Genomic DNA, 27048 nt, shown 5'->3' with positions numbered 1-27048 from the left:
TTTGATTATGGGTCACAGTAGTTTAGCGAGCGATCAACTTTTATACTAATCAACATTCATGCCAAATTTGGTTTTCCTAGCTTCAGCAGTTTATAGTGCCTATACTTTCGACATAGATTTTAAGTGGCTATTTTGAATTCAAGGTGGTTATAGACTTTTCAATTAAGTTTGTGTTTACATTTTGACCCTTTGTCATTTTGCACAGAGTTACCGTAGAGAGTCGAGACTTGTTTCATCCTCTTTCATTTGACAACAAATTTCACACGATGTGCTACTATACCGCCTTGCCATGTGAAAACTTTGAGTTGGGCCCCGGCTGGGACCCTGGGACGAAACGTTTTTACTTTAAATCGTGTACTTTGAAAATAATGCCACACGTGGTTTCCTGGTTTCAAATTTGTCTCATCGTTTCCAATTTATAGGAATGGTCATGGACTTTTCAATTAAGTATCTGTTTACATTTTGACCCGATGCCATTTTGCATAGGATTGTCGTAGGGAGTCGAAACTTACTCCATTTTTCATTTCGCAACAGATTTCAAATGATTTGGTACTTAAGTCCTCTTGCCATTTAAAATTTTTGAGTTGTACCCCGTTTGGGACCCTGGGCAAACTTTCTTTTACCCCAAAAAGTATGCCCTTGGAAAAGGGTGGGATACGTGTTTACCCAGTTTTTCATCTACTCAACCGTTTCCGAACATATGACCCGGTTCAAATTATTCTTCCAGATGCCAGCTGATAGCTTTTACACGATATCCCGATCGGTAGAACGTGTAACTTTGGGATTCGTCTAGTTATAAAATATCAAATTAAAACACAATTGTCTCGTTCGGATCTCAGCGAACCAGTTCGTAACCTTTCCTTGTCAGTGTGACTTCTTAAACGGAATATATACTAGTGCGTACTGAGTAGTTGGCTGCTTATGAAGGTTTGTCTTCTAACTCAACTAATCCAATAGAACATGTCATCCATCTTCCATCAGTTCCTTAAGGTTTGTGTCGTCGCCATTTCATTTCGTTTGCAGTCGATAAGGATTTCAAGCTGATTATACCTTTCATAAGTAGCTACCTACGATGTTCTCTGACTTGAATTCTTTTCAAAGAGCTGTTAAGAAATCTTTGAACCAACGAATTCATATCAATGTGCATTTCATTATGTCTTACAATTATAAACTTATGGAAATAGACTTCAGCATTCTATTTCTCGTAAAATTCTAACCTAATTTGATATAGTACATGAACCCCTTCCTACTTAAAAATGTTGAGCGAGATACAAGATGGCTGAATTCAAGATGGCGGCCATAATACGCATACCCTCAAATAGATGTCTACATCCTCCCGGTGTCGGCTAATGTGTTTTTGTTTTTCATTCCTTTACCCGTTTTACAAATAAAATTAAATTTTCAAACTTGAAACACATTATTATGACTCATTCTAAACACTCAGGTTTTTGGCCACTGCGGCCGTTTTATCGACGGAAGCGCTTTAAATTTTGCTTACACTCGTTTCTTGATATTCCATACTTCTCTGCCAAGTTTGGACAAGAAACTAGATTTCGACATCGATAAGTTTACTTGTAAGAGAAGAAAACTATGAAATACTGATACGGAACCTTCTTGAAAAGTTGCGAGGCACAAGGATGAAATATATATATTTTAAAATCATTCACTGTCTGCATTTCCATTTGAGTTATTTCTCTAAAAAAAATTAGCTGCTATAAGCAATGAACAGGGTGAGCGTTTTCCCCAGAACATTTTGAAGATGTAAAAACGTTATAAAGGAAAATGGGTATAACCACTAGACCAGCAGGGACAGCAATGTAGGTGTCCCTGCTATATCTATATTTATATCTATATCTATATCTATATCTATATCTATATCTATATCTATATCTATATCTATATCTATATCTATATCTCTATCTATCTATGTATGTATGTATCTATCTATCTATCTATCTATCTATCTATCTATCTATCTATATATATATATATATATATATATATATATATATATATATATATATATATATATATATAAAAGATGTTCTACAGACCTTGGTGCAAGTTAGTTGTGAACCTGGGGGCCCGCACCACCTAAGGCCGGCCCTGTCTGGCAACCCTATTTCTAAAGAAAAGTTATTCGCTGTCAGGACCGCCCATAGTTCCATGGGCCCCCACTGTTTCCAACTCTGATTTTTGAACTGAAAATAGCCAAGTAGCAATTCTCAATAGTCAGTATATTCTTGTATTTAATCTATGATCTGAGGTTTATTGTTATCATCAGGGAATGTTCATAAAGTCGTTAAATGCATATATTTTTCACCAGCAGCGTCGTTTCAGATTTTCTTGGAGAAGGGAGGGGACAAGATGCCCCACCCATACAAGAGTTTCAAGTTGTTTTTTTTTTTTTTTCATTAATATAGAATTGATTAAAATATACGTATTTCTCAAACTCAGCGAGTGGACAATTGCTCGCTGATCTCTTCAAATGACGCTCTTTTTTTCCACCGAGTTGTGTTTAATTTAGTCTTTAGAAAAGTTGTGATTATTTTGTCGATATTGGGAATTTCAGATCTGAACAATCACAATTGAATGAAGAAAACATTTGAAATTAATAAATTATAATAAAAAATCAGGTTACACAAAGAGGAAGGAGTAATTTTCTTCTACTCGTTTAATACAATTAGTAATACACACAACAAAGAATATTTACGACATACAATTACATATATATATCGTTTCGGATCCAAGATATGATCAAGGGAGGGGCTAAATCATAGTTTCCCGTTTTATCCAGTGTAAAGCAGGATTGAAGCCCATTTTATCCAGTGTATACCTGAGCGTCAAGGGGGGCTATATAGCCCCTATAGCCCTCCTTGGATCCGCCACTCTCTCTCTCTCTCTCTCTCTCTCTATATATATATATATATATATATATATATATATATATATATATATATATATATATATAGGGTGTGCCAATTGAATCGCCCTATTTTAATTTCGTGGTGGTAAAGTAATGTATGTGTATTTCTTTCTTTTCCAGATGTAATACAGTAGAAAAACACCAGTTATGTTAGAAATTTGTCGATTCCAAAAATCCAGGCGTGGTGGTGGCAGCAGGAACAGTGAAATGGCGACCAACGCAGAAAAAGCGCAGGTAGTGTGCTGGTATGCAGAACTTTCTTCCATTGTCTCAGTGCAACGACGATTCCGCCAGGAATACCAAAGAGAACGCCCTAATGCGAAAAGAATTCGAGTGTGGAAACAGAATTTCCCGGGGACTGGTTCAGTGGCTAAAAAGCACGGTGGTGGTCGCGTAAGTGTATCAGAAAATAATGTACTGGGGGGAAGAGATATCCTTCGTGTGACTGATGGGGCATATGTTGAAGTGTTCTGACATTCTTGATATTTGTATGCAAAGTTAATGAGTGTACCTTCTTAGTGCATTTCAGTCCATTTGGATATCTCAAATAATGTGGGAGAAATACAGAAATGAAAATAGGGATATTTAATTGAGACACCCTGTATATAAAGGAAGAATCATCAACTGGTGGATTCATTTTTAGAATTCATAATTTCGTTTCTATTTTGCACCAAGAAATTAGCGAACACTTTTAATCCGTGGAATATTTCACTAACAATAGATTCAATCATGGACTCTGGAACGTAGAAGCTGTACTCGTGACCAGTCACTTCCAAAGTGTAGGAGTACTTGATCCCTGCGTAGCCTTTCGCCCAATCCATTGTGGTGCCTGTAACACTATCTGCAAGAACAAAAATAATGAAATTCTCTAACTTTCTTTCATCGATATCTAACTACATAAACCTCAGACACATGAAGTTAACAGAGTACATTTTTAGTGAGAAATAAAATTAGGCTTTCTTGCAAATGTCTGTGAAATACTACCTCTGAAGATGGAAAAAGGGGCAATTTCATTAAGATTAAAATCTGGTACTATTTTTTCCGATGTAAGGATTCGTTTAAGTTATCAGAGTAATAAATAAAGGTTTCACTTTTTTTCTTATCAATACCTAGGCTAATGGATGCAAAGTGGATTCAAATGTTTTGCACAGGATAGAGCACTTCATAAATTCCTCAACTTATTGACATGAAATTCGGCATATAAACTCGTCATTGAGAAACTAACCGGACCCGTGTCCAAATGTTCTTAAAATATCTATTTTATGGGGAAAAAGAGTCATTTTCTGTTTGTTTTCTTCCTTCTTCCATGTTGAATGCGACGTTTTCGATTGTTTATGATGACATCACGGTAAAAACGACTGAAAGCTTTGAAATCGATTTTGGAGCCTAGAGCTAGATTTCAATCATCACTTTGATTAAAGGGCGTATCCTAAGGGAAAAATGAGAAAAATAGAATATTCCACGAACCGCTCAAGTTAAGGAGATGAAACTGTTAATTGCAAATAAGCGGATACGTGATCCAACATTTTTTTTCTTTAAATTCAAGTTTTAAGGAGGTAAGGGCAATTTCTACGGGGATAAGTCAATAAGTAACTGCAATACTTTTCCATTTCATTTCAGGTTGGCTCTACGGGATTGTGTGCTCACTAGACACTAGATGTCACTGTTGGCTTCGCCTTTGGTAGGTTGCTGCAGCGTTATCACATCAATCCGCTTTGGACTGTTGCAAAGTAAGGACGGCCGCGCAAGTCTCTGTGTGCACTAAAGAAGAACAGGGTTCTATAATCTGTTTTTGTGGTCTGAAGGTGTACCTGGAGTAGAAATTCATAGAAGACTTTCACCACAATAGGGGAACAATGTCTTGTAACAGCAAAGTGTTTACCAGTGAATTGTATAGATCAAAAGTGGTCACATGAGCGTGAAGGACGAGGAAAGAGAGGGCGTCCAGCTACAGCAACAACTGATGATATTATTGAACAAGTCCGTACCTTGATTTTGAATAACCGTTAATGAAGTGGCAACCCATATTTAAATTAGTCATGGTTCTGCGTATGACCTCATGAATAACAGGCTTAATTTTCACAAAATCCGTGTGAGATGAATTCCGAAAATAAATCGATGAAGAGCACAAGTGAAACCGTGTGAGAATCTGTCAGCACCTATTGGACCGTTGTGCTAACGAAGGTGAAGCGTTTCGAAGGGGAATAATCACTGGAGATGAAACGTGGATTCATAATTTTAAACCAGAGCAAACGCCAGAGCATAGAATGGAAGCACCCCGGATCTCCTGTCAAGAAGAAATTCAAGAGTCTACGTTCTGCAGGAAAATGACCCTCACAGTATTTTGGGACTCAAGGGCCAATCCTGGAACATTACCTGGAAAAGGGTTCAACAGTTAACAGTAAAAGGTAGAGCAGAGGTCGATTGCCAGAATGCGCTCTTGTGTTGCATGACAATGCGCATCCACATACTGCTACCCACACCGCCCAAATTCTTCAGACGCCGCGTTTCGAGGTGTTGGACCATCGTGCATACAGTCCCGATCTCGCTCCATGGGATTAGCCTCTGTTCGGTCCACTTAAAGTTGCTCTCAGAGGCCGTCAATTCAGCTCCGACCAACAGGTGAAGGAAGCGATGCATTCATGGCTTCCTGCGCAATCAATATATGTATATATATATATATATATATATATATATATATATATATATATATATATATATATATATATATATATATATATATATATATATATTGCAAAGAATATCGGAAAGCTTGTGCAACGGTGCAGCAGGTGCATTGGAAAGCAGGGTGACTATCTTGAAAAATTATATGTATAAAAACATTTTACTCTTGTGGTAATAAATAATAAAACTTGATTGCAGATACTTATCGTCTTACCATCGTATAAATTTTTCACCATATTGAAATCGACGTTGCTTTTTGTTTGTGATCGTATCGCGGAAAACGATTTACCCGTTTGAAATGAAATTTAAAATATAGCTAGTACTTATCTGAATGGTTTTCGTTTTATGATGTCAGATTGCGGAATTAAACAATTATCCGAAAGGGAGTATCTTATGGGGATTTCTAATTACATATCCATGGAGGGAATATATTTCATAAATCTATTCTCCTCATACGAAGAAGAGTCATTTCATCCAGGGATAATAATAAATAGACTGCGTGAATAACCGCAAACCAAATAGGAAAAAATCTCTCTTTACGCCCTACGTTTACATGGGTAATTAATGTAGGCCTAACTGAATGATTATGAAAGTATTGGTGGAATGAGAATGTGAGGAAACAAGAGAACCGTAAAAAAACAACCTATGGACTAGGGCTGTTCCTAATTCCGGAATTCCGGAATTTTTCGGAACGGAAATTCCAATTCCGGAATCGGAACACAGTTTCAAGACGTTCCGGAATTCCGGAATTTCGGAACGTTCCGGAATTTCGGAACATTCCGGAATTTCGAAACGTTCCGGAATTTCGGGACATTCCGGAACTTCGAAACGTTCCGGAATTTCGGAACATTCCGGAATTTCGAAATATTCCGGAATTTCGGAACATTCCGGAATTTCGAAACATTCCGGAACTTCTTATTGAAAAAATAATTTTTGCTGTTACCCCGAACTGAAAGGTGTGCGCAAAGCTTAGCTTTGAAACTGGATATTGATTCCGCTGTGCTGAAGGAAGGAGTTTTGGTCCACGGCAACTGGTTTGTTTCATTCTCTAAATCCGTTCACTGTGAACGATTGCGCATAAGATTTGGAACTTTGTCTGGTTATCTATAAAGTCTCAATCATAAGTGATTCAGTGTAAATTCAGTGATTTTGTTGCAGAAATCGGAACAGAAATTCGAGCTAGTTCTTCCCTTTAGTTTGGTTTATCTTCCAAGAAACACCTTTTTTATAAACCACTTTGTATATTCTTTTTTAAATGAATACCGACTGTACCTTTTCCATTTATACGAGGCAACCCTAACAACAAATTGAACTGCATATCTTTTGACGTATGGCCATTGTTAAGTATAAGTACCTGAAGGAGGGGCAGAGAATCATTTAAAAGAAAATACGATTTTCAGTAATTAAAGGGATAGGATAGTCTGAAATATTTGAAAAAATTTTGACCAGTATTTCCGGTGGCTCCGCACCCCTGCTTACTGGGAGGGAAGTAGAAATTATTTGTCAATAATCTAAAGGGGAACGTGATTCCCAACCCACCGACGTCCGTGCTTTGTTGCTAGATTTTTTTTCTTGATAGTTGGTTGATGGCTTGGCATTTTAATTTGTGATAATCTGCAATAGTGCACAGAATATTATTTTGCTAAGTTAGGTGTTTCCATTTTGTGAACAAATAGATCATTTCGTTGACTAAAGCTTGATGTGCATATGTAACATGACGTGAACACTAGAGTATAGTTTTGGTGGCATTTCAGTATGCCATAGCATAGCATACGCTATGAAGCAGTGTCCTTTTGGAAATGAGACGCTTTTGTATTAAACAATCTGAAATAATACCCTACAAGGGATAAAAGCGAATTTACATGACGTACCCAAAGCACCGAATTTATCGCGCCAAAATCAAAGCTTGGCTTGTGAGCTTGTTTTTAATGTTTGGTAGGTCTATGTGAATCGGTACTTTCCCGAATTGTAGACGCTTACAAGCGTATGTGTTCACCACATGAGTATGGAATTGGCAGACCGTCATTGGATTGGTGTTATAGCTGGTAGGCAGATATTATTGTGGTACCGTTTAGTATCTTACATAATTTGTTACAAAATAGTGTTTAATATTCTTTTATCTTCAGATATATAAATGTACAATTATTATGCTGCTGCCCGTGTTATGTAAAAATATGCATTATTGATGTTACATGAACTTTTTGGAAACTAGAATCAGTGTTTCATATTTCAGGTTTAAATCACGCAAAGCTAAAATTAATAATGCATCGCTTGTATTGTATTTAGTATACTGCATGCTGTAAACAGCAAAAAATTTCTTAGAACAAGGGATTACTGTTTAATGTTTTTTTGTAACTTTTATAATCATGATGCTACTGCTCTTTTTCTAAATGAAAGCTTTATCAAGCATTATTTGCATAACTTGTTAAAATGTACAACGAGAGTAAATCGAATAGAGGTGCAAACTTTACATAATATCTTATAATTATACACATGTACGCGCTATTCTTTTCTTGTCCTGCGACACTTATTTGAATAACTAACTAAATAAAGGTGTCTATCAGTTAAATACTAAGCATTGGAACCTACGTATGAAGATTAGTTCTAACTCTACTAATCAAAATTTTATGCAAGGTGATAAATGAATTGTGTGAGTGAAAAACATTTAAAATTGGTTTGTTGAGAAATTGTATTAATCACCAATATATTATCAATGTTGTGAAATTCTGATGTAAAAGCATGTTACTTTCTTTAAACAATTACATTGATACAAGCCAACAGAATATGTACATTTTCATACAAAGCTGCAATATGAAGGGTAGTTATGCATTCAGATGAAAGGGTCTGCACCAATGACTAACTAACAACAAGAAAGGTAAATGTTCAATTAGTATACCCGAAATTGTGAGTAGCGATGGTAAAAGTTAAAAATGAAAGAAATCATTTCGTAAATGTTAATATTCACATTAAAAGTATTAGCCTAATGTTCATATTTCGCTCTTACGAAATAATTAATTTGTATCAAAAACTATTCGTACTTCGCGTAAATTGATCTTTACAAAAATTGATGTCTTACTTTCCTTGAGTAGAAAAGTTGGCGAAAACTTTATTTCTCCAGATTTCTCAAATAAATCAGATAAAAAAGATCAATGAGATAAAAGAAGTTTGTTAAGCTAAAAGTCCCTAAAGCCCATTTTATGCGATGCAATTTTCTATGCAATCTTGCATGCTAAGAGTCATGCGTTCAAATTATTTCGTGTAATAATAATTAACATTCAACTTTCCATAGTAAATTGCCGTATTTCACCTTGTTCGGAGATAGAACATGTGCAACCTACCATGGAAAGTTGAATTCTAATTTTTATTACAGGAAATAATTTGAATGCATGTCTCATAATTTTGCATACATAATTGCCTTGTCTAATATCGTCTAAAGTCTACTTTCCCCTAATTTTTAAAAAAAAATCATCTGGGCATTTATATGAAAATTGACATTTAATACATGCTCTTATAATATTTTATCCACATCATTGTTCTCTAACAGTATTATTTTGTAGCACAGAAATTTTGCTTTTTCTTTCAATAGTAATTTACATTTACATTTTTGTTGCATTATTTGATGACGTCACAGGTAGCATCAGTTATACCATTTCAGGGTTTCAGTTGTCAAAATTTTCACAATTATGTATTACTCATGTGAACTCCCAGTACTTTAGATTAAAAGTTCATAAATATAATTCCAAATGACAGACTACAAATGTTTCGTGTGCTCTTGTATTGTTTGCTTAATAGTAAAACAAATATTTTGGAATTAAAATGCCAAACATGTAAATTGTTTCCTTATTGGTACTTCAAAATACAAAGTGACAATGATTGAAAAAAATGTAAGAGATAAAGATAAAATGCTGTACTTTATTCCAATAATTGTAAATGCGAGAATGCGTAATTGTTTAAGACATGTTGCTACTATATTCCATAGATACCAAAGTGAAAACGAGAAAGTATTTGCGAGTAAATTTGTGGGATTAAAGCATTGTAACAATGTTTGAGAACCATTGCCTCAGGACTGTTTCGAACTTTTATATTCAAACTTCGAACTAATATTAATATTACGATTCTAGAATCAACAGTGAGCTTCAAAATTTCAGTCTTGATAACAGTTCCGAAATTCATACTTTTGAGCATTCCAAAATTCCAAACTTTTGGAATGTTACGAAATTTGAGGAACATTCCGGAATTTCGAAACGTTCCGGAATTTCGGAACATTCCGGAATTTCGAAACATTCCGGAATTTCGAAACGTTCCGGAATTTCGGAACATTCCGGAATTTCGAAACATTCCGGAATTTCGAAACGTTCCGGAATTCCGGAACATTCCGGAATTAGATGAATTCCGAATTCCGGAATAGGAAATCGAATTCCGAACACCCCTACTATGGACACGAGGTTATTTCACCAGACTCATATGTCCTGGAATCCAACCAGGGACCCTCATAGGAGAAGGAGCTCATTACCATTGAGCCACCCTACTCCTTAATCCCAAACTCCCCTTAAAATGACAGTTTGTTGTAGGCTTACACTTTCTATTATCTCAAAACTTCATTCCTTCAGCATCTTCTCTCATTGTTCTGTCATCATTATATTCGGTTGTTTCTAGAAATTTCCACTGATTTAGTTTCATTTATTTTTCCTATTGATTCTTGTATTTTCTAAACTTGCTTTGCTTTTCTGTATGGACGTTCTTCCCTTCTAAGTTTCAAGTAGTTTCTCTTTTGTCCACTAGATGGCAGATGTGATCATTTTTTTCTGAAGCTACATTGTAGGTGAGGGGTTGGTTGTGACATCTGGCGAAGTATGTGAGGATTAAACGGTATTCAGTTATTCATTTCGTTTGCTTACTTTACCAGGTCTTATTAGAGAGGCCGAGACTTGAAACCCTGACTCTCACAGGAATGTAACTAGGAATTTAATCACTATGAGCAAATGAGAATGAAAAATATTGTTTGTTCGTCTGGCTTAGCTTCGCAGTTTCATTTATTAGGAGCAGACACACATTTCCATTATACAGGGTAGTCCTAAATGAATACAGGAAATGATGATATCAGGATTTCAATTAATTGTACAGTATCTTGTATTACATATACAATACATAAATGAAAAGGAATATAACTTCATCCATCCTAACTCTGGAACTATTACTCAAACACTGACCAGAGTATATTCTTATTTATTAAAATTTAAATAAGAGTTTCAATAACTTAAGGTATCTTCATTAGACTTTAACTGGCAGAAATATCTTCGTAAGATTAAATTATTATGGAATAATTTTAATTCTTTCATTTTATAACTTTTAATTTTTAATATGTAACAATCAGGTATTGCTATAATTTACTGTTTCATCTTAAATTTTTAGTATAACCGTCAGAGTTGGTAACATTTGGTTGGATCATGGGTCAGAACGGTGAGTCGTGTATCACATTTTCATTGACCCACACCATCTCTATTAGGGAAGCCGAAATAATATTTGCTGGCTACATTCAGCTAACCTTGCATATTCATGTTCAACTGCTTAATTTTAGAACATATATTTATTTACAGGAACAACTGGAAGTTTCAGGTGGGAGTGAGGGTGGTTATAGAGGGCTAAGAACCTCTGACGATCTCCTAGTTACAGTCCTGCCTCAGGAACATAGTTAGAGGATCACACTTTAAAGATTACTGTAAATAACTTTTTCTTAGATATAATTAATGTGTTTTGTACAAAGTGGCCCTTAGAAGCTATTTGTGAGTTTTTTTGCAAACGTTTTTATACCCTTGTGAACAATTTCTCTGCTTTTTCACGTTTCTTCCTATTCTTGAAAACTTGTTCTATTTAATGTGCTGTTCACAAGCTCATATTGAAACAAATAAGTTTCGATTCCAGTTGGTGATTCTCGTATTGAGACGATTGGGGAGTCTTATATTAACAAGTAAGAAAGCCGAAAACTATTGCACTGGGAAAGCATTATTCATTTTAACATGTATTATTTGGCTGGCCATTGTCCTAACCCCAGAGATTTTTTGTGTGACATACTTACATAAAATATCTGGTGGAGTTCCAACTCTATAGTACGTTCCATTAATGTTATATATTGAATTCATCACGCCGTAGGCTAAATTAACCTGAAAACAAAAGAATATCAATCCTAAGTTAAAACATTTTTAAGATTTCTCATCAATTGCAATAACATTGGCAAATAGAAGATAAACGATCACTTTAAAGTTAGTTCAATAGCGCTAGAAACGTTTACTTCATCCATGGGCGTCTTTGGCCGGGGGGACGAGGGGGACGCCCCCCCAATATTTTGAAGTACAAAATATTCCATATTTTATTCTAATTTAATTTATTTACTAACGACCATATTTGGAATATAATATTCAGGCTGTGAAACGATTATAACAGAGTTCTGAGTTCTCAGGAGGTCCGTGAAAGTAACAAATGGAATCAAAGATAATACATAGCTTGGGTTAGGTAGTACCATTTAAATAGCTTTTTTTTTTGCCCCCCCCCAAAAAAAAAATTTACATGCCAGAGACGCCAGTGACTTCATCTACTAAAAACATCAAGCAAAGAGGTAGTGCTCAATGAAAGAAAAAGTCCATACTGTTAACTATATCATTTCTCCTTATTTAATGCAGAACCACAAAACTTACATTTCTGCCGTTATGCAGACGAAAGTGTTTGTTATACGTAGCAAGAGCTTTCCTTGTAAATGTCGTTTTTTTTTTTTTTTTTTTTTTTTATTTTAAAGAATCAGCTGTAACTGAAATAAGAACCGGATCTGTTTACTTTGCTGCCATATATTGATCGAAAATTTATGTATTGCGTTTGTCATTCGTACAACGCTCGTTAGATGCAGGGGCGGATCCAGGATGGGTTTCTGTGGGGGGGGGGGCAGTGAGTTGTAATGCTGCTACTTAGAGCTACTTTTAAGAGTTCCAAACTCTGGGATTAGTTTTTTTCACTTATATATAAAATAAGAAAGTTTACCCCCCTCTGGATCCGCCCCTGGTTAGATGTCATTAGTATGCTATATGCAGACGCAGTGCATAACAACCACTTACGGACCTTCTTACCTCTTCCATGGTACTGATAGTGATATTTCCTTGAGATCATATAAGTGTTAGCACTGGCCCAAATCCCGGGGAGACGAGGGGGAAATGTCCCCTTAAATCTTGGAACTGGGAGGACTGTCCCCCCAAGGATCCAATTTGAAATGTGTTTATTGGAGAGAAATCGATGATTGCCACAAAGGAGACTGAGATGAAATTGATGCCCCCCCCCTTTAGAATAAGCCTCAAATCTGCCCGCCTCCCAATGTTGAAGACAACTCTACTCCCCTGATCCTCCACAGCATTGTTTTTCAACTTCATAAATATTTTGATCATCGGTTTAAGAAAAAAATAATAAAAAAAAGATTATGGAAACGGTCTTATCCCCCCCCCGCCCCCCAAATTTGAAGACAGATTTGCGCCGCTGGTTGTTAGAATTGATTTTTATACCATACGAATAACTACTAGACTTAAAAAAAATCGTGTACTTACCAAGTCTTGGACATCAGGAGGGTATTCGGACGACGACGACGCCCATGGATGTAACAGCATCTGAAACAATTAAATTAGAGCGAGGAAGATTCACTATCAATCTTTACGGTTCTAAAGAAGTCTCTTAAATTATACATAATTGGATAATAAAGCGAGAATGACATAATCGAATCATCTTGAAAGAAGAGATTGTACATTTTATATTCTGTTTTTGTTTTTCTTTCTAAAAAAAATAAAAGTAAGTACGTTTGCTTGCCTCAGATCTGCGTGGCTTTGAAAATGTAGAACTTAGTGTTTAGGATGAATATTAACTGACCCAAATCATATCTACAAAGAAATTACATGTCTACTGAAAGCAGGGAATCCATGTTATTATTTAGTTCAAAATCTTTTGTCGTCGCGATTTCTGTCGACGAGTTTGAAACTTAAAAATATATAAAACGACAATTATGCTGGTTGCGCTGTATGGTTGCTTACTCTGAGGGAAGAAGGCAGACTGAAAGTATTTGAGAATAACATCCTGAGGCAAAAATTCGGACCCAGAGGAACAGGAATGGGGAACAACGAAAAATTTATAATAAAGGAACTGCATAATTTATACTGTTTACGAAACATTATTAGGGTCATGAAATCTAGGAGGCTTAAGTGGGCAGATCATGCAGTCAGAATGGAAGAAAGTAGAAACGCTTTCGAAGTTTTTACTGGAAATACAATCGGAAAACATTCATTGGGAAGATCTAGGCCAGATGGGAGGACAATATTAAGATGGATCTCTCAGAAATAGGAATTAACTAACTAACTAACTAACTCTATGGCCTATGGAACCCGTTCACAAAAGCTCTCCGCTGACTTCTATCCTTAGCTAACTGCATCCAGTTTCTACTTTGTATTCCAATCTCTGCGATATCCATCTTAATATTATCCTCCCATCTGCGCCTAGGTCTTCCCAATGGTTGTTTTCCGATTGGTCTTCCAGTCAAGACTTTGAAAGCGTTTCTACCTCCTTCCATTCTAGCTACATGACCCGCCCACCTAAGCCTCCTAGACTTGACGACCCTAACAATGTTGGGTGAACCATATAAATTATGTAGTTCCTCGTTATGAAGTTTCCGCCATTCCCCATTCCCATTCCTCTTGGGTCCGAATATTCGTCTCAGGATCTTGTTCTCAAATACTTCCAGTCTATGCTCTTCCCTCAGAGTAAGTGATCATGTTTCGCAGCCATACAGAACAACAGGCATGATTATCGTTTTATATATTTTAAGCTTCAAATTCCTCGATAGAATCCGCGACGACAAGAGATTTTGAACCGAATAGTAACACGAATTTCCTGCTTTTAGTCGACATTTAATTTCTCCGTGAACCTGATTTTCGTCTGTTAATATTGATCCCAGATATTTGAAACTATCCACTTTATCAAAAGTATTATTTAATATTTTAAGGCATCCATAGTTCGCTGTATTACGGTCCCGACGCACTTCCATGTATTTAGTTTTCTCTGCATTTACTTCTAAACCCATGTCCCTGCAAGTGTTTAATAAGATCTCTGCATTTCTTTCTATTGTTCTCCTATCGTCTCCTATTACATTTACATCATCAGCATAGGCCATAACCTGGTGAATACCATTCAACTCTAGGCCCTGGTTCCTATCTTTGATTTTCCTTATAGCGTATTCCAGAACGAAGTTAAATAATAATGGCGACAACGCATCTCATTGCTTCAGGCCATTTTCGACGTGAAAGCTCGTGGACAGAAATGTTCCTACCCGGACTTTACTTTGGGATTCATTTAAACATATCTTAATTAATCTAATTAGCTTTCTCGGTATTCCAAGTTCTGTAAGAACGTTGTACAATGCTTCTCTCCTAACCGAGTCGTACGCCTTTCTAAAATCAATAAATAGTTGATGTTTCGGGGTATCCCACTTTTTTTCGAGTATTTGGCGAATGGTAAATATTTGGTCGATAGTTGATCGATTTCGTCTGAATCCGCACTGGTAATCTCCAATAATTTCATCTGCGTGTGGGGTCAGTCTTGCTAATAAAATATTTGAAAGGATTTTATAGGATGTTGACAGAAGAGAAATGCCTCGATAATTATTACAATCGGTTTTGTCGCCTTTCTTGTGAATTGGAACAATGATTGATTCTTTCCACTCTTGTGGCAATTCTTCCTTGTTCCAGATAAGGAGAATGAGTTTGCGTATCTTGTTCCACAATTTTTCGCCTCCCGCTAAAAGTAACTCAGCCGGAATTTCATCTACATCCGGAGATTTGTGTTTCTTTAATTTCTTTATAGCGGTTCCTACTTCTATTCGGTTGGGTTCTGGAATATACGGTTCTGCGGTATGTATCTCTTTTTCTTCACGAACACTAGTTTTTGGTTGCGTGTTAAGCAAATCGTCAAAGAAATCTTTCCATCTATTTAAGATGCTATCCGTGTCAGTGAGAACTGTACCGTCCGATTTCTTTAATATATAAGCACGAGGTTGATAGCCTTTCTTAAATTCGTTGATTCCCTTATACATGTCCCGGATGTTTTTATTTTTACTATTATCTTCAAGTTCCTTAATTTTAGCTTTCATAAAATCGCGTTTCTTTGTTCTAAAAGTTTTGGAAGTTTCCCGCCTGATATCTGCGAAATTTTGTGTAGTTATTTTATTCGGGTTTTGTAGCCACCGTAATTTTGCCTGTTTTCTCTTCTCTGCTAGTTTTATGCATTCCTGGTCGAACCATGGTTTGTTCCTCCGTATTTCCGCGTGTCCCAATTTTTCTTTTGTTGAAATTTTAATGCTATCTCTAATTTCAATCCAGGTATCCTCAACACTAGTGCATTCCGAATCTTCTAAAGCCGAAAATCTATTCGAAACTTCAATCTGGTATTTCTCTCTTACCTGGCTCTCTTCTAATTTCTTTAAATTGGATTTCTCCGTTTTCGGATAATGAATATTACCTTTATTCAACGATAACCTCTCTCGTATTATCGCTGCTACCAGGTAGTGGTCAGTGTCACAATCAGCCCCTCTAAACGATCGGACATCAATTATGCTAGATTGCCTTCTTCTATCTACTAAAACGTGATCAATTTGATTATGTGTTTTCCCGTCTGGTGATGTCCAAGTGTATTTATGAACGTCGCGATGTGGGAATTTTATACTCTTCACGATTAGGTTTTTGGATGTTGCATAGTTCACGAGTCTAACACCGTTGTCATTACTTTCCTTATGCAAACTTTCGTTCCCTATAATCGGTTTGAAAATATCCTCTCGTCCTACCTTCGCATTGAAATCCCCTAATAGAATTTTCATATGGTATCGCGGGAGTTGGTCAAATATCCGTTCCACTTCTTCGTAAAAACTGTCTTGTATATCGTCATCCTTATCTTCAGTTGGAGCAAGTACATTTAAAACAATAATATCACACCATCGTCCCTTAAGAGTAATAAAAGAAAGTCTGTCAGTAACAAATTCAACCCGTTTAATTGCTGGTAATATTCGTTTGTGAACGAAAAACCCTGTTCCTAACTGGTGATTTTTTTCCTTCCCCGTAAAAGAACGTAAAATTTCCGGAATTCACAGATCCATTTCCTTCCCACCTAACTTCCTGAACTCCTACTACGTCCATCCTGTATTTCTCTAACTCACTCGTTACGAATTTTAACGCGCCTGCCCTATAAAGACTCCTAATATCCCATGTTCCAAATCTCATGTCCATTTTCTTTTGCTGAGGTCGTGCCAAGTTATCAGTCCTTGTCCGAGGCTTTTGTGAATATTTCTGAACAAGTGCTTTTTTCTTCTTTCTTTTACAGGGTGAGGTTGTTAGCCCTACCCAAACCCCCAAGCTGGAGGACCACTCCTAGTCGGCTGTCCGCGACTGCTTATTCAGTATATTCGCAGCTAACCTCTATATCTAGAGGCCTTCTCTTCGATCCGCAACCTGAGGACGCGCCATGCCGTGGTGACAGGAACCCACGTTACAAGGACAGAAATAGGAATACAAAGTATAAACTGGATCCAGTTGGCTAAGAATGAAAGTGAATGGATAGCTTCTGTGAACGCGGCGTTGACCTCCCGGGTTCCATAGGCCATAGAGTTAGTTAACTAGAACTTAAAGTGGATACTATAATTATTAATGTACGGCATCTTAAGGATGTATAGACATCGACACAGCACACATTTTAAATGCATATTACGTTTCATAATTGAATTTTATTTAGTGTGAATAGGTAGGAGAATAGGGAATCAAATTGAAATTCCTATAACTCTTCAGCCACAGGATCTGTTTACGCTTTTACAAGAGACACGTTGTTGCAGTTTGGGAAGAAACATTCAAACGAGAGGAAAGTTATTTTTTACGTTTCGAAAACAATGCTAGTCACAATATTGGCTAATGTTTTTCTCCTCTGTATATAGGGCATGCCATTTAATATTACTGCATTATATCACATAAGCATATTGTAAAATGTTAATATATTTTTATTTATGGCAGTTTCATCGGGGCTCAATTTTATTAAATTGCCCTGAGACATATGAAAGTTTGAAATATGGAATTCGGAAAATAATACTGAAATATTATGATTAGTATGCATCCAGCCTAGAATGTAGCTCGTGGAACTAAACTTAATTTCAATAATTTCAATATTTAATGGAAGTACTAGTGATTGGTGGTCTTTCTGAAAGAAATTAAACCAGCTGATCTAATGGTAGTAGTTTATTATGACAGTTATTTGTAGTTAAAATCAACAGGTTTGGGTTAGTATATTCTAAAACAAATGTCGAAAAATGACAATTTAGTAATTATCAGAATTAGGAAAATTTAAAATTAGTAAATATAGGTGATTCCTGTTTCAAAACATTGAAATTATTTCAGAATAACTCCAAAACAGTACAGCATAGTTATTTTTCTTTGTATGTATATAAAAATGTGTGGAACACATTTAGTAGTTAGATGTGCAATAAATAAAGATTTCTCATTTATAAGATTACTTACAAAATAGCGTTACGAATCTACTTTTCAGTGGCAAACATTTTGAATGTAAATTTTTTGACATATTTTGGTGAATACATTCTGACATACTGAATCAAACTCTTCTCGGGCCATCAGCCAGGTGAAGGTTATTGACATCCGACGTTTCGAATACAGACATCTTCATGGATCTAATAATCCCTGATAATCCATTACAATCCCTGAAGACGAATGCAATGTCTGCATTCGAAACGTCGATAAAATCGCGTCGCCAGAAAAAAATCAATTCTTTCTTTGAATCAAACTCTTCTCGGGCCATCAGCCAGGTGAAGGTTATTGACATCCAATGTTTCGAATGCAGACATCGCATTCATCTTCAGGGATCTACTAATCTCTGATAATCCATTACAATCCCTGAAGACGAATGCAATGTCTCCATTCGAAACGTCGGATGTCAATACATTCACTAGCCCAAGAAGAATTACTAAAATCGCGTCGCCAGAAAAAAATCAATTCTTTCTTTGAATCAAACTCTTCTCGGGCTATCAGCCAGGTGAAGGTTATTGACATCCAATGTTTCGAATGCAGACATCGCATTCATCTTCAGGGATCTACTAATCCCTGATAATCCATTACAATCCCTGAAGACGAATGCAATATCTCCATTCGAAACGTCGGATGTCAATACATTCACTAGCCCAAGAAGAATTACTAAAATCGCGTCGCCAGAAAAAAATCAATTCTTTCTTTGAATCAAACTCTTCTCGGGCCATCAGCCAGGTGAAGGTTATTGACATCCAATGTTTCGAATGCAGACATCGCATTCATCTTCAGGGATCTACTAATCTCTGATAATCCATTACAATCCCTGAAGACGAATGCAATGTCTCCATTCGAAACGTCGGATGTCAATACATTCACTAGCCCAAGAAGAATTACTAAAATCGCGTCGCCAGAAAAAAATCAATTCTTTCTTTGAATCAAACTCTTCTCGGGCTATCAGCCAGGTGAAGGTTATTGACATCCAATGTTTCGAATGCAGACATCGCATTCATCTTCAGGGATCTACTAATCCCTGATAATCCATTACAATCCCTGAAGACGAATGCAATGTCTCCATTCGAAACGTCGGATGTCAATATATTCACTAGCCCAAGAAGAATTACTAAAATCGCGTCGCCAGAAAAAAATCAATTCTTTCTTTGAATCAAACTCTTCTCGGGCTATCAGCCAGGTGAAGGTTATTGACATCCAATGTTTCGAATGCAGACATCGCATTCATCTTCAGGGATCTACTAATCCCTGATAATCCATTACAATCCCTGAAGACGAATGCAATATCTCCATTCGAAACGTCGGATGTCAATACATTCACTAGCCCAAGAAGAATTACTAAAATCGCGTCGCCAGAAAAAAATCAATTCTTTCTTTGAATCAAACTCTTCTCGGGCTATCAGCCAGGTGAAGGTTATTGACATCTGATGTTTCGAATGCAGACATCGCATTCATCTTCAGGGATCTAATAATCCCTGATAATCCATTACAATCCCTGAAGACGAATGCAATGTCTCCATTCGAAACGTCGGATGCCAATACATTCGCTAGCCCAAGAAGAATTACTAAAATCGCGTCGCCAGAAAAAAATCAATTCTTTCTTTGAATCAAACTCTTCTCGGGCTATCAGCCAGGTGAAGGTTATTGACATCCAATGTTTCGAATGCAGACATCGCATTCATCTTCAGGGATCTAATAATCCCTGATAATCCATTACAATCCCTGAAGACGAATGCAATGTCTCCATTCGAAACGTCGGATGTCAATACATTCACTAGCCCAAGAAGAATTACTAAAATCGCGTCGCCAGAAAAAAATCAATTCTTTCTTTGAATCAAACTCTTCTCGGGCTATCAGCCAGGTGAAGGTTATTGACATCTGATGTTTCGAATGCAGACATCGCATTCATCTTCAGGGATCTAATAATCCCTGATAATCCATTACAATCCCTGAAGACGAATGCAATGTCTGCATTCGAAACGTCGGTAAAATCGCGTCGCCAGAAAAAAATCAATTCTTTCTTTGAATCAAACTCTATTTCAGCTATCGACTAAATTATCCAAGCATTTAACTTTACATAAATCACATATATTAATTAAGACGACAAAAACATTTCTTCTTTTGTTGTTTAAATAAGTATTTCTGTATAACTAAAATAAATCATTTCAACTGATAAAATCTTATAGATATTACTGCTCATGAGGAATTGAAGGTAGCTATTTTACACAACAAAGAAATAGAATGCTATTACGTAGTTATAGAAATAATTAATGAAGAAGACCAAATTGTAATTCGAATTCCCTGAGGAATAACTGTCGTGGTTTAATATACTTCTAGCTGAACCTGCACAGTCTACACAGCGTATTACTTTTTCATAGCAAACTTCTGAGACAACTAAATAAACTGTGTTTTATTTCATTTTATTTCGCAAACAGTCCTTCCTTCGGCCGTTATTAAGGCAAGAGTAAGTGCATTTCCGCCGTCCCCTGACTAATAGAATAGAATCCTCCAAAAGTTGGCCCAGTGATTACGCAGGTCACAATGAACGTAAACCTCGTTTAGGTTGGTTATAGGGTGCATCAGTGTTTTCTTTCTTCTTGCATGCAGTATGTAATAAGCAAATAACTTATATATACACAGTTAATTATAATGTCACTGATATATGGTATTCATGAGGCAAAACATTCAAACAATAAATAGTCATCTTAGACTGAGAAATGGTTATCCTTCGTTTTTTATTATCATTTGGTCATGAAACAAACGCCTGAGAGACATACAACCCTTGCATACAAATATGTGATGTTGGGATGTATAACTCGTAGGATATGATGCTTTACCTTTTAAAAAATTTCAACACTTCCAGTGTAACCTTAAAAAAATATAATAAAGAAATAATGGCCATGTTTCTTTAAATATTCAATTAGAAGTGAACAATCTATACAAAATTTGCAATCGATCAGTGAAAACGACACCTTTCTAGAGCCTGTGGAACTGAGGGCGGACATTGGCGCATTTTCTGTTCAGCTCATCTTTTCTGTTTTAACTCTACTTTATTTAACTTCATCTGCATTGGACGCAACATCGAGCAAAGGCTCCGTCCCATCAATATCTGATTAACAGGCCATACTTCTTCAGAAGTGTAGTGCCCATTATTTCTGATTCCGAACGCCTGCGAAACAAATACTTCTACACGCTTTTTTTTTTATTATTCCCATTACCTACTCCTACACCAAATTTGGTCCAATTATCTCTGAGTGACATCGCGTCCTTCTCTCGTGAGTGTAAAAATGCCCCAACAATGTCGCCCATAACATACGAGATGGATATTGTATTCTCTTGGGACAATACATTGTTATATATCTTTGTAACCGTTAATCATTATTACGAACATTCCATTCGTTAGTTAGTTAATTTGAAGTGCAACATCCCGTTTCGTACCGAGGCTACAGGGGAAGCGGACCTTCAGAATAAAATGGGGTCTGAAGTACTTTAACGCGTTCAATGCTCTCCATATGCGTAACTTGAGGGAGATAATTGCCCCCTGGAACATCGTCATTCTCGATATCACGTAACTGTACACAAAAGAATTTCCACTTGTCAGTTCTTGCCGCGCCTTTTCCCGTTGTTCCTTGCCACTCAGTTGACGTCACAGCCACGACGGCATTTCAGGTCACATGCGCATGCAACCACTTTGGTTGATACCTGCCACTATGCTCACTCTTCAGAGTATTAATATCATTATTGTTGCAATTTCTCAGAATAATCTCGCGCAATTTCTAAGCATACGAACAAGGAATGAAACCAATTTTCGTTTAAAAAAAAAAAAGAAAAAAACTTCTGAATCCCGTTAAGGACAAAATTCAAAAACATTACACGTAGTCACAATCAGGCCTGTGCGCCCTTGTGCTCTAAATAATTTGCCGCCCCGCCCCCACCGCACAAGCTTATGTCTCAAACAAGCAAACAAGCCTTGATTTTGCAAACATATCAGCTCTTATTGAGTAGCAGTTTAGGTATTACAAGTTACAAAAGTAATAACGTAATTTTAAATGGCCTAATTCTCTCAATGATGATTATGATGTGGTATTTTGTCCCAAGGTAGGTGTTTGTCTCGAAGGTCTCTGGTTAAGAGTCGGAAGGAGTCAAGTGACCTTGACGAATCGAAGATATCGCAGTGCAAAGTGTTTCCTTATTTTGGCAACAGATGGGGTTGTTGCTGAAATGCCATCAAAGCAAATGGCACCACTCCTTTTCCTTCGTTAGCCCCTGCATCTGGTCAAAGTTGGACAGCGCAGGAGGGGGATGGTTAAGGATTTAAATGGGACAGAGGAGTGAAATTCCTTTCTTTTGGCTAAAAGAGAAACAGAACTGAAGAGAAAATAAATACAGAGATATTGTAAGAGGGACCAACATGATATCAGCCGTCAGCCACTCAAATATCTACAACGGTCACAAACATACCATAGAGAACTAAAGCACTTGTCGCCTGTCTCTTTCTCAAAGGATTCTACCTATGGTAAATAACGCGGGAATAGTGCAGGAAGAGTCTGATATAAAATGAACCATGCAAATATTTAAAAAAAAAAAAAAAAACGGGAGAGTCGATATTCTAATTTATTTTGGGCCTTCGTGGTTAAAAAAAAAAAAAAACTTGGAATTGAAAGGCAGAAAACCCAGACAAAGATCTGAAATGTATTGGCAATGTGACTCTTTTTTAGTGGAATCCATTTCTTTATTTTCTTTTCAAAATATGATCACCAGATTTACCCTCTGTCTCGCCTTCACATTCGAATGGTCCTGGGATCGATACCAGTAGCTGACCATCCTGAATTTTTCCTATTACAACAGGAAAGGGACGCAATGTTACATTTAGCCTTGGGTACCGGCTTAGAAGGACAGGAGGGAGCATATGCTCTGCTTGGTATTGGTTTTTATTTGGGGAAATAGACCATTTCATTAACAATAGAATTAAAAGATGTGTCACCTTCTTCAGGAAGGTACACTCATTTCCAAAATTATTGTCGCATGTCTATAAATATGTTGTTGTAGGAATATAATTTGATAACGAATTCACCCGGTATTTCTTATAATGTTAGTATGTGTACAATCGGCAGAGACATGTATGCAAGTTTCATGTCAAAAGAGGAGTAAATAAGAACAATAAAACGAAAATAAAACTTTCGTGTCCATTTAGCAACATTATGATTTACTCATTCTAATTTTCGTATTTATAAATATTTTCCTATGAAATTTACCATATATACATTTCCCGATTATACACATAGTATCAGTATTAAAAGTACCCAGCAAATTCAGTATTACATTATATTCTTACATGAAGACAGTTATAGATATGCGACAATCATTTTGGAGATGAGTGTACAAGGACGTAACAGGTGTTTGTTTCAAACATTGAATAAGTGTTCGTATACATTGAACTTATTTCCTGACGTCATAGAACTAAGAACTGTCACAGAGCGACGTAAGTCCGGCGACAATACAATATTTCATTTTTACTTTCATACTTTGCAATATATCTATTTATTTTAAAAGCAAATTTTAATATGTTTTTATTTTCAACTATTTTATCCTAAAATAAATACTAGCCTTTAACCAGCCCTTATTTCCCTGGTTGCATATCACTTTAGGATTTGGAAAATGTGTCCAACGAATAAAAAAAAAAAGATAAAACACCTTTTAAAGACATTCTTTTGTTAATCAATTCGCACTAAAAAGTTAAAAATAATCTTATTTATGCAAGCCTAAATAAAAAGAATGGGGCGCGTCATTTTAAGAATTTATAAAGTAACTGTATGTAAGCCTATATTAGAGCGCATCCCCTTTTTTTTTTTTTTTTTTTTTTTTTTTAGTCATGCATAACCAAAATTGTTTTCTACTTTTAAGTGCGACTTGATTAATGAAAGAATGTCTTTAAAATGTTTATTAGTATGTTTTTCTATTATTATTGTTAATGTTTGCATCCTTGACATAGGATGTTTATTTTGTAAGGTACCGTGTGGTGCGTTTCTATACTACTAGGGTATATAAAAATTTAGTTTCCTATGCGATACATTAAACAGCACTTTAAAAAAAAAAAAAAAAAAAATTACTACCGAATATAGAGTATTTCTCCGCTAATAAGAGGGAGACAGATTGAGGATACCAAACACCCCTACCATTGATTGAGAAATATTTCGGTGTCGACACTGATGAACAACATTTACATTTGAATTTGAATGTTTTATGGGCTTTAGGCAATTGATTCAGACCGGGATACATGGGGGACAGAATGTTGGAAGCAAGTAGTCCAGTCCCTAGTTTGAATGCCTGGAATGAATAAGGACTCTTCCCTCCTTGGTAAAACCTGCCGGAATCTGAAGCAATATCAAAGAAACACTGCTTCGAAAAGAGAGGGAGCAAACATGCATAAATAGATAGTCAGAGTCGGATTTAGGTTTCGTGGGGCCCCAAGCTGTTTAAGGTAATGGGGTCCTTTATGTGTCCAGATGAACATAGGCACCCTACATACAGAAATGAACAAACTAGAGATAATTTAGGAAGCAGACTAGCAGAAGGAGCCCCATTAATTACATGAACGTAGGCTACACAGCAGGAAGCATTGTTGCTACGTATATATATAGTTGAGGTGCTACGTGTATAAAAACTGCAAATTGTGATAAGAACATCCCCGTTGGTATAAATAATGTTTAAGGTTCTACAATGAAATTTAGTCGGAGAGGCATCGTCTAAACACAAAGAAATTCAAGATGGCGGCCATATTTCAAAATGGATATGCGGATACAGTTTTTTTGTTATACGTCGCAGGAATTGGGTGTTTGGTATCGATTTATAAGTTTATGAGGTCAAGGATAGCAATTTGTGTGTTAAAAACGTGTTATTAATTATATATAAACGTCCTGATCACAAGTGTAGTGTTTCACATTTGTAGTTCTTTTATATAATAATAAACTCGTTGTAACAAAAGCACACCCAACTAATCCCTGTTTTTAGTTTTTTAATTTTTTTTTTTCAGATTTGAGTATGTGAAGATGGCAATCGAAAATGGCAAAGCGATTCAGTGGAACTATTAAAAGTGATTCAGTGGAACTATCCAGACATGTATGGTGAGAAAATTTCATTGTGATGTTTGGTGCCTTCCACATCGAACAAGCTTTCTGAGTTTTGAGTCAGTGGATGTCAGGAAGTGGATGGAGCTGATATTACATTGCTGAAAGCTATCTCAAAATAACCCCACGTAAAGAAAGGCAGAGGGATTCACCAAGTGACTACAGCAGCACTATACCATTTGTCGGAAGATGCTTACCACCAGTCTGGTTCCGAGCTTGAATTTGACATATAGAGTGAAGAGCGAGCTGCAAAACAGTGTCGTGTTCAAATATTGGCTGACTTGTCTTGATGTGGAAATCCTATTGCTTCTCTTTGTTCGCTCAATTAGAGAAGACAACTACTTTTTGTATTGTGACTGATTAAAAGACATGATTCCTTGTTTTTTGTCCTGGATCATCATAACTATGCCTGTTGGCTACCAGTCCATCTGAAAGACCTATTTGATGCAGAGTCTGAACTACCAGGCATACATCGCTCATTTTCTTCTAGACAGTTTATGAGAAGAAAATCAAACAGAATCTTCTCAGCAATTAGCATAGACCAAGCACATGAACAAAATAACGCAGTAGTGAAAGGTGATGGTGGTGCCGTAGGGCTGAAGCAGTATCCATCGGCACTAAGACGTTAAATGGTTGCCAGGCCAGAAATCTGAGTTAATACAGGAATTTGAGAGTGGCATTCAGCTAAAACCTGAAGTAAACAATCGACGCCATCATGAGCAGTACCAGTCATATCAAGTAAAATATGTCGCAAAGGTTCAAGCATTTTACAACAAATTGACAGTTTGGAAATCCATTTTTGGAAGATCTTATTGTCATCGACTACAGGATTATCGTAGACAAGCAAGTTAATGCATCAATTTATTCGGCACAGTCAACTGGTATTAAGCTATTTCGTAGTTTCATCGAGGAAATATTAGTAAAACAGTCTACAACAATATTTCAACCTTTGAAGAAGAACAAAATACCCCTGTTTAACACTCCTGCGAAGGACGCTAGCAAACACAATAGTATACTTAAGACTTTAAAAACAATGTTAAGCTGTTTTCTTGACTCTTTATAGTTACACAGAATCGTCAGTTGGATATGGAGAGTTTTTTAAAGCACGAAAACCAACCATTTCCGCCTGCAGTTTCAAATAATGGCGAATTTAGATTAGGCAATAAATCTGACTTAGTACACATTCTAGAAAATACTGCAGACGAGAATGATAATCCCTTTCCTGGAACCTGTGATGCTATAGTTTATGATGGTGCAGTTCTTATTAACGTTTCAAAACCACATTCTTCAAGAACATTTGGTGACTACTATATGAACACATTTTATCCTCACATTGGTAATGACATTGAAAATTTTGCTTGTCAAAGAATTGATTTGATTTGAGATAGATATATTACACCAGGTATTAAAGGTGCAGCTGAACAGAAGAGAGGAGCTGAAACCAGGAGACAAGTGCTTTCACATGTGACTTTACCTAAACATTGGCAAGATTTCTTGAGGAATTCTAGCAACAAAGAAGAGCTTTTTACTCTACTTGGAGCATTAGCTGTAAATAATATTACAAATATTCAGGTTCTAACTACTGCAGGAGAAGAAATTAAAGGCAATATTACTGCACGAAGTTCTCTAATTGGTGCCCATTGCCCTGGCCATGAAGAAGCGGACACAAGGATAATACTCCACCTCCAAGACAAAGTAGGAAACGGCT

The 27048-nt window shown here is 36.4% G+C and overlaps 1 protein-coding gene across 1 annotated transcript in view; it reads right to left on the bottom strand.

Annotated features, from left to right (window-relative positions):
• Nucleotides 1-3546: 3546 nt before the first annotated feature.
• LOC145679642 (carboxypeptidase B-like) overlaps nucleotides 3547-27048 on the bottom strand; it is an 86939-nt gene continuing 63437 nt past the window's right edge. Inside the window, exons 8-10 of the mRNA XM_081750216.1 lie at nucleotides 13195-13254; nucleotides 11688-11772; nucleotides 3547-3767 (exon numbers count right to left, since the gene is read on the bottom strand). Of these exons, the coding sequence (XP_081606342.1) occupies nucleotides 3547-3767; nucleotides 11688-11772; nucleotides 13195-13254 (366 nt within the window). The remainder of the gene's footprint in view (nucleotides 3768-11687; nucleotides 11773-13194; nucleotides 13255-27048) is intronic.

This window comes from Thermobia domestica, chromosome 2 (assembly GCF_964235325.1).
Source record: "Thermobia domestica chromosome 2, izTheDome1.hap1.1, whole genome shotgun sequence".
Lineage (NCBI taxonomy): Eukaryota > Metazoa > Arthropoda > Insecta > Zygentoma > Lepismatidae > Thermobia > Thermobia domestica.
The sequence above is the reverse complement of the archived record's forward strand: the minus strand, read 5'-3'. Positions and strand labels throughout refer to the sequence as shown.